The sequence below is a fragment of the Mytilus galloprovincialis genome, chromosome 11 (genome assembly GCF_965363235.1).
Source record: "Mytilus galloprovincialis chromosome 11, xbMytGall1.hap1.1, whole genome shotgun sequence".
NCBI lineage: Eukaryota > Metazoa > Mollusca > Bivalvia > Mytilida > Mytilidae > Mytilus > Mytilus galloprovincialis.
Window position 1 is genome coordinate 41,510,963 of NC_134848.1, and position 13,613 is coordinate 41,524,575.

The 13,613-nt window shown below is 31.0% G+C and overlaps 1 protein-coding gene across 1 annotated transcript; it reads right to left on the reverse strand.

The window, feature by feature from the left end:
* Window positions 1–1,929: 1,929 nt before the first annotated feature.
* LOC143051149 (uncharacterized) lies at window positions 1,930–5,550 on the reverse strand. Its single transcript, XM_076224157.1, has 3 exons — window positions 5,478–5,550; window positions 4,769–4,854; window positions 1,930–2,479 (listed from the first exon to the last, which is right to left on the reverse strand). The coding sequence occupies exons 1-3, from the start codon at window positions 5,545–5,547 to the stop codon at window positions 1,964–1,966; spliced, it is 672 nt and encodes a 223-aa protein (XP_076080272.1). The 5' UTR covers window positions 5,548–5,550; the 3' UTR covers window positions 1,930–1,963.
* Window positions 5,551–13,613: the final 8,063 nt, after the last annotated feature.

A 13,613-nucleotide genomic window follows, 5' to 3' on the forward strand; every position in this document is an offset into this window, starting at 1 on the left:
AGTGCTGCATACAAAACAGTAAATTAGGTTTACCGTTTTGCAATTAATGTCTGCATTTGGAACAATGGTTTTTTAATGTTATTTGCGGGCCGGTTTCCATATTTTTACAAAGACAACATCTAGGGTCATTACATTTTGTAACGTTGTATTGTATTCCATTTGAGTCATAAAATTCAGCCCTTGTTAGAATCTCATCTAAAGCTTTAGAGGAAAAGTAGAATTGGAACACATTACAAAACATTGACATTTCAAAACTGAACATTAGTTGAATTTCAGATATTAATTAAAGGTAACCAACTTTGATGTTTTATCCTAATAGATTCTAAGACAAAGACATTTAAAGATCTTGAAATTTGCTACAAAGTAAAACAAAGACCTAAGTCTGCAATGTGAATGTATTTGACTTCCTATCAGAGCAAAACAAGAATGTGTCAAATAGTACACGGATACCCACTCACACTTTAATTTTCTATGTTCAGTGGAATGTGAAATTTTGGTCATAAATATAATTTGGCATTTAAATAAGAAAGATCATATATTAGAAGACATGTGTTCTAAGTTTAAAATTAATTGGACTTCAACTTCATCAAAAACTACCTTGATTAAAACACTTTAACTTGAAGTGGAACAGAGGACCAAATGAAAGTACAGACCAGAAAACACAACGAATTTTATAAATGACCTTAAAATAAACTTTCTTACAAAACTTTATGTTTAGACGACTGAGGTACGAACAATGAAAGCCAAATGAATGATATTCCTCAATTAGAATTTTGTCACAGTCAAATTTTTAAGATTTAGTTACAAACAGACAAACAGTGTGTAGAAGCATCAAAATTTTCACATTTTTCAGCCTATATAATATTAGCTTTGTCATAAGTTGAGTCATTTCATACGTATTTCCAATATTATAGTGTTATATTTTTATAAGCACAGAACTGTCGACATTACCACATAAGCTAACCAAACTTTTAAACCGATTTATTCAGAAGGGATATACTTACGATACTCTTGTCAGGTCAATAAAGATGGCATATTTTGATATATATTGAAAAGTTAAATCACAAAAATACTGAACTCCGCGGAAAATTCAGTCGGAAAGTCCCTTATCACATGGCAAAATCAAATGACAAAACACTTAAAAAACTAATGGACTTGGTACAGGCATTTTCAAATGTAGAAAATGGTGGATTGAACCTGGTTTTTTAGCGCTAAACTTCTCACTTTTACGACAGTTTCATCAAATTTCGTTATATTTACAACGATGCGGGAACAAAACAGACATATTAAATTAATGATTCACTCATTGTGTATTTGAATCGGAAATTAATACATTTATTCTAGGTATAGGAGGAAGGTTGAATTCTCACTTTACATGTTTATTCCCGCCGCAATTTGGAACCAGTCCCAAGTCAGGAGCCTCTGATCTTTATTCATTTTCTATCATTTGTTTAATGTTAGTTCATTTATAAGTTTGGAGTTAAGTATGACGTCCTTTTTCACTGAATGTGTGCAAAAATAAGTCCGTCTCCGGTTGCCGACTCTTCTCGCTGAGTACAAACCTAGTTGGTAGCCTCTGCTGTTTTTGTACTTTTTGTAGGGTTGTTGTCTCTTTGACACATTCCCTATTTCTATTCACTATTGTATTCTTGTATAGCATTTCATATCGCATTGAAAGTCACGAAAACAGAAGGAAAAACTGTTTTTTCATTAAACGAGAAGGGGTGAGTATTTTCTAATACACTTTAGTATATTCTTGTTTTGTACAGGCAAACATGTACCTACTGAACAATCCTAACAGATTATAATTGACTTTATTCTAATTGTCGGAACAGTAATGAACTACTCGCAGTTGAAAAGCTTAAATATTGACAGAAAGACTGAACATGACTCAATTATATATTGTTTAATCTTTTAATAGTTGTTAAGATCAAAATTACAGTTTTAATTCAAAATGTGTGTACTAACGTTTCATTGAATAGACAGACACACATATGGCAAATACAAAGTATAAAAACTGCTTAGTGGATTCATCCATCTTCGTGTTGACGTATACTGTAGGAGGTACAGGAGATAACGTCTTTATATCAGATCCTTTGAAAAGATGTTTTATGTTTGGATTTTTCTCAGTACAACGGTTTATATTTTCCACCACAGAATCCACCCCACCTTGTTTTTCCACTAATAGACTCTTACATTTTATATTTGATGGTAATTTTTCTGGCAGGCAATATTTCGCCTTTGAAAGATCATCTTGTGATGGAATACATACCAGCAACCCGATTTTTTGGTTGTTATCTTTTAATGCTTCGTATTGTTTGGTTTCCTTTATTATGTCAATGGTTATACTTCTCCTGCCATACCACATATTACGGAATGTAGACTTTTCGAATTCTGCAAATATATGAGCTTTTACATTTTGAACCATAGTGTCATCCCCAACCAGTAGGTATTTGTCCGCTACTGGCATCAGGTTTACCTAAATATGAAATAAAAAAGTCGCATAACGCTCCAATTTGAACAAAATAGAAACCGCATACGTTTTTGACGTATGCAGAGAAGTAGATTAGCTGGCGCTTGCAGCAATCAAAATGCATCTAACATATATTTTATAACATTCATAAGCGTGTTTAATATATTTGTTTTTCGTTCATTTTTTTACATAAATGAGGCCATTAGTTTTCTCTTTTGAATTGTTTTCCATTGTCTTATCGGGGCCTATTATAGCTGACTATGCGGTTTGGACTTTGCTCATTGTTGAAGGCCGTACGGTGACCTATAGTTGTTAATGTCTGTGTCATTTTGGTCTTTTGTGGATAGTTGTCTCATTGGCAATCATACCACATCTTCTTTCTTATATTAAGTTGCATTCCAAAGCATTTATATATAGAAAGATCTACTCTTACATTGTTTGATTGATTTTCAAGACATCCCTGTCTTTCGGAAGGAGTTAAAATCAGTTCTATTAGAACATTGAAAGAATGAATTTTCTATACATAAATAACTTGGATAACCAGTACTATGATGATGATGTAAAACTTATTACTTCAGAATAAATTTGCATATATTATATGGTTAAATTTGAGACGACGTGTATATAAATTACCGTGTTAAGCATGTGTAACTACATGATATATGATGAAGAACCTTTGTCGTGAATGTTTCTCTACGTAATTATTAAAATTACTCATTAAATACTCTGTTCGGGACAGGCATTACCTGACTAACTAACGCTATATTTCTATATATCTGTTGGTCGAGAGATGTATGATGCTAGCCACATTGCAGTCGGGGAAACGATTTCGCAGACGAAGGGATAAGAATCCCTCTGTGGAAAGAATAAAATATTTACGTTGCAGATCTAAAATAGTTTGCCTAGATTTGAAACGATGTAATAAAGTAATAGTATCACTGCTGTGTACTTACGGTGCCGGCGATTTAGCGATAATGACATATTGTATGTATGTGTGCGTGTGTCCCTGTCATCCATCTCATAGATAAGGAAATGTTATATTGTAGTATATATTATATTACATAGTATAATATTACAAAAAAATAAGTGCAATTGTAAATGATCATAGTCTTGGAAATTGAGATTCATCAAATACACGTATCAACAGTTGCAAACTTTTAGGAATTTTGGTTCTCAATGCTCTTCAACTTCGTACTTTATTTGGCCTTTTTAACTTTTTTGGATTCGAGCGTCACTGATGAGTCTTTTGTAGACGAAACGCGCATATGGCGTATAAACTAAATTTAGTCCTGGTATCTATGATGAGTTTATTTACAACCACTGGGTCGATGCCCCTGCTGGTGGAGATTTATTTCCCCGAGGGTATCACAAGCCCAGTGGTCAGCACTTGTTGCGCTGACATGAATTGTCATTGATATGGTTATATTTATAAATTTACTGTTTACAATTTTTCGAATTTTTTGAAATACTAAGGCTTTTCTACCTCAGGCATAGATTAGTTTGGCTGTATTTGGCAAAACTTTTATATATTTTGGTTCTCAATGCTCTTCAAGTTCGTACTTTATTTGGACTTTTTAACTTTTTTGAATTCGAGCGTCACTGATGAGTCTTTTGTAGACGAGACGCGCGTATGGCGTATAAACTAAATTTAGTCCTGATATCTATGATGAGTTTATTTATTGTACACAATGCATTTCATTGATGATGATAAAAAAAGGCAAAGCGCTTTTTGATAAGAAAACTCAGAATCCCGAGAAAGAAACAATAATAAAAATATCCATTTGTATGCAAACATGAATTGGGATTACCAAATATGTTTTGTTCCATACTTTCAAATCTCATTGCACTTCATAAAACATCAGAATTACAGCCTACATTTTGCAGCCCCAATGAAATTCAAAACACAGTTCGGCAATCGCAATGTGCTGTGACATTACATCCTATGATTTTAAACAAATTCAACATATAATTCCTCAAATTGATATGTTCAATCACCTGGTTTATATGTCAGCCTACATGTATAAAGGTTCGTGTCAACAAAGAACAAATACGACATTAACAATATCTAAAAATTACAGTAAATGAAGATATATATCACTATAGATATTTTTAAATAATACCACTCTTTTAAAGAAAAAGAGAAATGCAATCATAACGCAAAAACATAATTGATTAAACAATTGCCCCGATGCCAAATGCTTAACTTCAATTACAGAATAAACATTGCCATAACGTAATAAAACCTCATATACAACGTGAATGCTATTATAACATATGCAATTGAAAATATATTACCTTGTTATCTTGACTCCAAAATAACACAGGAATTTGAAGTGATATGTAGAATGCCGACACTCTATCGCAGTATCGATCTATTGTAGCTACAAGCAATATTAAAGGTAGAACTTTAAGGATTTAATAAAAACATGAAAAAGTAAAATAACAAAAATACCATTCTCGATCGTATTATGTGATGTATTATAGGCTTCAATTGAGATTGGTCCGAAATACGTTTAATAACAAATTTATAAAAACAAATAGTAGTATATAGCGATGACAATCCTGTCATTTAAGAACTGTATAGTTATTGACCGGAAAAACTATGTAGCCTTGTTTAATCGTTTCCTTCACAATGCACGAAGTTAATTATCATATAGTAATATAATCGGTTGGAAGTGAAATTCATACTATTGAGATACATCGTTTTGCTTTTATTGGCATAAAGGAATACACACATGTTTCAGGAACACCAAGCTGTTGAATACGATGATTTGTGTAGCGTAAGTCCAACAACACTATGAGCTTTCTATGTAGCCTATTTTGTAGTATTTTTTTTCTGATCGTACATATCCTTCCCTTACGTGCCTTCATTGAATTATTCATTACTTTTTTTTCATTTACTCACGGTCTGAATAGATATATACGTCTTTAGCCTACAGCAATTGATTTACAATTATCTTCCACTTAACAAAGCTAAATGAATTCAAATTATATAAGTTCCTACCTTTAGTGCTTTGTTTAAGTTTTGTTGAGTGTCGAAGCTTTGCCATAAGTATTCGATACAAACATGCCATGTTTCGCCTAAAATATATGCTTTAATTACACACTATTATTTTTTATTCAAGCGTAAAATGTTCTCTTTTACAGCAAATTCAGAACATAGTTTTAATAACACTTAAATTGACAGTCTTGCATGGTTCATGATCTATTTAGGTGCACAGTTATTTGGATATTATATATTTGTTTTAATAAAACAAATATCGAACCAGTATTAAAAATCTGTTTGCGTTTCGTTTGGAAGACGAATAATTTTGCATAAAATTCCTTTATCTAAATGAAGATAGTATAAGTGTTAACATGGACTCTTACTATGATTAGTAGAGAAAAAGAAAAGACCAATTTTAAAGAACCAAAATAAACTAAGCAAAAGACAACAACTTGTAAATCAATTTTGAAAATATGTTTTTAGTTAACATTGGAAACATTTGTAACCCGGATTTGTTCTTTTCTCTATCAATTTATGAGTTTAGAACAGTGGTATACTACTGTTGCCTTTATTTAAAAGACAAACAATTTATTATTCATGTTTATTTTTTCAGTTAGTGTTTTATACTTATATATGGCGGTATATTCTTCACTGTCTATACAATTCCCTTACAGTCAATTACAGTGTAGCATAACGATGAGTTTATGTCCATATAGGTCAGTAGCTGTGATTGTACGTGTACAGAAAATCCATGCAATGATAAGTCTGAAAAAACTTATCAAAAATGCTGATTGGACTGGAAGCAGTATATTTAAATACTAAAAACTTAATATCTTAACATAATAAAACGCGTTTAGGTTCAAACTTTTCAGATTATGATAGAAACATCTAAAACTAACATTCGTCTAATAGAAGTTAGCAGTATCCTTTAACGTTACGTTCCGCAATAAAGATTATGTTCTCTCACTTAATAATTCAAAATTAAGTGACTATGTTAACACATCTATCCCATCAAACTTTAGATCTAGGAACATCTTAAAATTGACAACGAGGGTTGGTTGGAAAACAAAACTTTACGACAAATGAGACGATTTCAGCTTTCCAAATGAGACCTCTCTATTTCTGTGACCAACAATCCAGCAGCGCCTGGTAATTGCGTTCAAAAAAAATTAAGAAGTGATGATTTTAACGTCATTACTTCGAACTCTTAGTTAAATAGCGTCCTTGTGGGCACTTACACTCTATCAAGAAAATCATGATAGGAAATAGAAGCCCCGGAATATCGTATCAGTCGGGAGATACACACTGCGTATGCAGTTAGCTGACCCTTTTGGAATATCCGTTCACATATGATTGTGGATATGTTCTTAATGTCGTAACTACAATAATGTCCTGTTTTTGTATCATAAATCAGCATATTCGTAAGTTCATGATTGAATTGTTATATACATGTAAAGAACGGCAATATAAGTGCATGGTTAGTAAACACAATTGTGTTGATTTCATATAGATAACAACATTAGTTCAATGTAATCAAAATACTAAAACATTATTGAAAATCAATATATGTCATATTTCAGGTTTGAAAACAAATCCATGCCTTCATCATTTATTACTTGTCATACAAGTGGACTTAATGATTCAAAGTACACGTTGGTTTCGTACATTATTCAAAGGGGTACCTCGAGAAATATTGCATATGAATAATAATAAATCCAAGCAATTTTGGTATAGATCACAATCTCTATCTAGTGTTTTCGTAATTTAAAATAATGTGTTAAAATATTTTCTCTTCTAAAAATAACAGCACTCTAAACTGGTTATAAAAATTGTCATATATTTGAACGTTGTTGACCAATGAAAATAAAAGTTACAGATATAACATAGTTGGCCTGACCTTAAGACGAATTATATATATATATCTAATCATTAACTAAAGGTGCTTAGGTGAGGATTTGGAATTTGTTTCAAATGTTCGGACTCCTTGCTGTTTGTCCATACAATACAATGTAAAATATTTTGCCCCATAACACCCATTTATTTTTTCATATAAAATTTAATAGCTCATGAAAAATCATTTACCAAAATTTTAGAAGATTCTTGCTTTTCTTTCTTTTTTTGAGATCCAAATAATACCAATGCAAATATAATCCTTAATCTATCAATCACTGAATTGCAAAATATGGGAGTACCAGGGGAAAGGCTGTGGATTGTACACAATATAAACAAGTCTTAATCAAAAACTACGTTCAAACCTATGATTGCGTTTGATAAAAACCGATTTTTTTTATACGTGTGCATGTACAACACATTTCGTTGTAGAAGGGTCTAAATACAGCACAAACAACATTTTCCAAAAGACCAAAAAAGTGTAAAAGTATATTTCAACAAAAAGCATTTGACTAACAGGTCGAACAACTGATGTTCTTTAACCCTGCTCACTGCCATTGACGATTGCCGAATAAAATTGATAACAAAATGGATCTTGATATAAATTTGATACTAAACAGAGAACAATAAACGTGTGGCCAAGATGTTATGCCACAAACATCAGGTGTCAATATTTTTTTGGTACACCAAATCCGGATTTCGGCAATGAATGTCTCTTGAGTGATGTTAGCGATTGAAACCGTATTTGGAAGGCCATATAATGTAAACTCAATTTAAGATAGACTCTTTTATTTTAAGAGTAAAAAATAGGATGAACGAATCATATAAACCGGAGGGGAAATATGATACAAACCCATACGAAAAAATATAAACAGATCTAAATTGAAAACTACGTTCAAACGTATGATTGCGTTGGATAAAAACCGCTTTTTTTTATACATGTGCATGTTAAACAAATTTTGTTGTAGACGGGTCTAAATACAGCATAAAAAAAAACATTTTCCAAAAGACCCAAAAAGTGAAATAAGTATATTGAAAAAACGCATTATACTCATAGGTCGAACAACAATTTAAAATAGACTCTTGAATTTTAAGAGTGAAAAAATAGGATGAACGGAGATATATATATATATATCTATATTCATAATGCAAGGCGACTTGGTGTTACGATATCTCAGTAGCATGAGTTCGCTAGTTCATTGACACAAATGATGGCAGTAAAATTAGTGACTCATTAAATTTCTTTGTTTCATTTATGCCCTCTGGGAAAATTGTACTTATGTTTCTAATCCATAACCTTTAATAATTATTAAATAAATAATTAATAATCCATCGGGCAGTTATATTTGTCGTTGGCTGTCATTTGGTCATTTTATAGACTAGTAGGTGATTCAGCGGTCTAGTGCGTGTGGCATAGGGCATGGCGAGTAGGTGCCATGATATATCAGTAGAATGACTTTGAATCCCGGCGAGGGAAGAACAAAAAAATGGCGAAAGCAAATTTACAAATCTAACATTGTGGGCTGAGATTAAGTTGAATTAGTTATACAGAATGTATTTTCAGCCATGCATCACCATTAATGCTGGTGATCCGCTGGATAAAATTTGTCGCAGAGTTGTCACTGATTCAGACGTACTTACATATATAATTCGTCCAAACTCCAGCCAAACAATGTCAGATCTTCGGAAGCCATTTTTTTGTTTTTCCCTGGTCGGGATTCGAACTCATGCTACTGAGATATCGTAACACCAAGTCGCCTTGCATTATGAATACAGATATTTGCAAATGCAAAATCGTATAAACATTTTAAATTTTGATGGAGAAGCGATTTTTATTTACGTTTTTCAACCGTGTACCATTCCGAATTAGTAGATTGAATAATAAAATAGAAAGATCTTTCTCCATTTCCATTTTCAAATATAACTGAATATTCTTATAAGGATATTTGTCAATTAAAAAACATAGTTAACGTTCATGATTATATTTGTAACAAATGAGAACAGTAGGAATGAGTTTAAAGTGTTATGTTAAACTATTTGCAAGTGCATCTTCGATTTCATTTCTTTTTATGAATCAATGTGTGGAACTCTATTGTTTTCCATCAAGTAGTAGTCAATTTAACTGATGTAATTGAACGATATATACAATCTCGGGGTACAGATATTAGTAGGTTTGCAACCATTTTTGTTTTGTTTTACACAAGTCATTCATTGGCATGAATTAGATTTTGTATACATTGACATGCAAACATTTGAAGCTCGTACAGGCTTGCATACACAATGAACTAACATCTGTTTACCGCAGGAACACGATATACTGTATAATACACATATCCACTATATACTGGTAAGCCCCTTCCCCATTGGCAACACCTGGCAACTAAGCATCCTAGGTCAAACTTATCAACAAAATGGCGGTTATTATGAACATTGGATAATAACAAAGTAAAGATATAACATATACAGTTATCTAAATAAGAGCAATATTTTGTTCATATAAATGTTTTTGTGTTATAATTTGATAAAATAGTTACTCCTTGTGAGAGATAGGTTTATAACATTTTGAAGAAATTCTGTCCATGTATATATTCATACTAAATAAAAAGAAACAAATAAAATATTGCAAATTTGAAGATATTTTGGATTACTTTCATTCCCACACAAATGTAGTTTTAACAACAAGATATAAAATGTATCATGATTGACAAACTGATTGACAAGATAAAGTATTATGATGAATTCTAGGTGTAATTAAGCATGGCTAATGAATGCTGATAAGTATGTTTATTGTGTAGACAAACACAGGACTGGGTCTTCTTGTAAAAAAAAACATCATTGTTCCAGTATTAATTGTTTATTGCATTACATTTAACCGATTTTCTTTTGTTAAAGTCCATAGATAACTTACTGTCAATTAAAATTCCTATCACTGTTAAAGTAAAAAATAAAGAACAAAAGAAAAGTAATTTATTATTTTGCTTACGTGTATATTTGGTCATTGTTTTAAATTCATATGCAACTCTCATCCTACACCGAAATCTTTGCATATTGTACTTACCTTTTTTTCAAATTAAGAAAATAAAAAAATATCCAATACTTCTCACTTCTCTTCCTTTTTGTTTTTAATCAAAACATATTTGATTATAGTCAAGTATAATCAGCAAATATTTCCAAAGAAGTCATATAAAAATTAAACTTTATCACACTTGTATTAAAATATATCGTTTTTATTATAATTATTATTTGAGTTTCCCCTGTCTTTTGAAAAAATTCTAGCAATAGACATAATTCTTAGTAATTGAAATTGAAAAGCAGTCAATTCTTTAGTTACGTTAATTTTCAGAAATAATACATACTAACTTAGATGTTTTATAGTATAATAAATCTTTAAATGAATAAAAAATATATCAATATCAATTTTACACCAATTGAAATATTATGTTTAAGGATATATATGTTTTTTTCATTTGTTTGAAATGGTAAGCATGTAAAAATATATCAAAACAATAAGCACTGCCACAATATTCCTTTTTAATTGATTTATTGATTAATGTCATTAATTAAGATACTTTTTTTTTTAAATTGACAACTTGACCTTCCTCTACCATCTTATATTAATTCCGTTCCCGAAAACAATATTCCTAATGATTTAATTGTGAAAACCTCAAGAAATGTATATCAAATTAACTGTTCAGATAAGAAAGCTTAACCGAGGTTATGTCCGACATTTTTGCTGCTCTCAAATGTTTACACATGTGGTAAATTTACCACATGTGATAGGTCAATTAACTGATGATTGACAGGAGAGTGGAAAAGTGTATAAAAATCGATAGTATGACAACTAATATTAGACGTTTGCGAACTCATGGAATATAAAACTAGATTAAAACACATCTAGTTTTCAATGTAAAAACCTAGCAGAATAAATATCATGGATAACCCAAATAAGTGTATAATAAAATTAGTAACTGTTGTCTTACCTTTCAACATATAAACTGAATCCACACTGAATCATTCATAATTAGAATGCCTTTTTATGGTGTAGGTATGTATTACCTGTGCTCAATCAGGGTTTGCTAGAATTATTACGTCAAATAACATTTGCATACTCGATCATTGCCTAAGCACTACATTAAACATGCACCTAAAAAAATAACCAATCGACTGAATGAACTACTATGCATTTAATACCACGTTGTATTTCCTTGAAAAGTGTCATTGTTATTGTAGTTCGGAATTTCATATTTAATATTTTGATAAAGCTAATATTATAAGGATAAGGTATATAACATAACATTAAATTTGCATGCTCAGATTAAAAACAAATTGTATATATTATATATAGAGTTGTAACAAATGAGAACAGTAGAATTTAGTTTTGTCAAAGTAGTTGGCAGCATTGTTATACACTTAACATGTGCATGTATTTCACGTTATACGAGAAATGAATTGACCATGTTCAGTGTTAGACCCATTGATATCTTAGAAACTGGTGAACACGTTTACGAGAAATAGGGTACATGCTTCTGTGTACTCTTGGAATTGTTCTACTGTGCAGTATACACTGGTATGCCTTCCAACAAAGCAATTGTATTTCATAGATAACAGAAATTATCACAGACATGTCTTGTTTGTCAACTTTGATATATGAGACACCACACACATTATAGTAATATGCAGTGTTGGACACAATGGGATATTTCTTATGCCACTAGAAATTCTTAATTCTTTGAAAAATAAGAGAGTTGTTTCCCCGTAAAAATTGTATAGATGACGTACGAAGATTAATAGAAAAACAAAGAACATGGGCTATCCATACGTGACACAGAAAAAGACATCAAGCAAAGAAACAGCGCTTTTATTTCTTTTCTTCATTCCAAAGTCACAGTTAAGCCTTCAATATGGAAACATTAGACTTTATTTGAGAAAAATACAATTGCAACATTCAAAGGGTGTAGCTAAAAGAACAAAATTATAAACAGAAAAATAACAATACTCTTTAAAAATTGACCCGAAACATTAAACTTTGTTCAGTATAAAAGCACATACCAGGCAAAAAACTACGCATTATTTCGATGAATGACGAATAATATTGATGGCTTACCTTTAATACAAATGGAACATTTTTAATCAAATCAAATAAAAGATACTCATGTATAGATTCGATGACTATGTGCTTTTGAGATATGTGTAGCGTTTGTGCATGTGTTTTATTTTTTGTGATTACGAGAATACCAAATACATCAGACGCCTCTCGATTTTGAAAATATTTTCGGATGTTCATCATATTTATTATAGTTGTGTTGGTCGTTGAGTTGCTGTCTCATTAACAAATGCTTAAAATTATCAGGAATTAACATTTATAAAGAGATTATTTGGTCATTTTAAATCTTAATGTTCCTTGGGCAGAAATGAGCACTTTGTCTTTAGTAATTATGAGAATCAAATGCTTTGTTATCAGGACAATGTATCAAGATAAAATAATGTCATTCTTTCTGAAATTGTGTAATCTTCTGACAAACATTTTATTGTATAACGCTGCATATCAATTGATATCTGTAAAAGTCAGTTCATGATAACAGTGTCTATTGAATATGTCTTCCAGTGCAAAATCGCACGACGTGAAATTGTGAAATGATTCTAAAATTCTTGAAATGTTGCTTTCGAGATTGTGAGAGATCGTGGAATGTTTAAAAATGCAAAATATTTATCAGAAATAATGCCAATATTTTTGCAATGAGTTTGGTTACTTATTTTTTTCCTAGAATTCTTGAAATATAGATACTAAATCTGTTTAACAGAAGCTAGATTTCATTCTAAATAAGTCAAGTTAGGAGATCCACTTTAAATGCGCTGCATTTTCCGAAAAACAAAAATTGAAAAACATATTTCAGATTTTCAGACGCCGTTTCCAACGAAATTCTTAGGAAGATATATGTTGAGTATCCAAATTGCTCTGTACTATATGTCACATAAGTTTCTATTGCAAAATAATTTCAAGGTAAACAATACAACAAAGACAAAATACAATGTCAAGTGTTTGAAACATTTATTATATTTTAGCTTTCAATAATGTTTTAGTATATGGTTATGATTTGTTTTATGTTGGCTTAAATTATTTTTCCTTGACGGAAAATTGATTTTTGATTTTCTTGAATAGAAGGTTTACATAAAACAAGTCTAGTCATATGTGCTTTTTTCTTTCCAATTTTTATTTTCTTCATATTTTGACGCCATCCTTCTGTCTTCCACTATCTGGTATAC

What these genes read in the sequence shown, in the direction of transcription:
- LOC143051149 (XM_076224157.1), bottom strand. Translation starts at nt 5,547, where the DNA reads ATGGCATGTTTGTATCGAATACTTATGGCAAAGCTTCGACACTCAACA. An exon ending in ACTTAAACAAAGCACTAAAG is followed by an intron (nt 4,855 to 5,477) that starts GTAGGAACTTAT and finishes TATTGCTTGTAG; the next exon opens with CTACAATAGATCGATACTGC. An exon ending in TTTGGAGTCAAGATAACAAG is followed by an intron (nt 2,480 to 4,768) that starts GTAATATATTTT and finishes TTTCATATTTAG; the next exon opens with GTAAACCTGATGCCAGTAGC.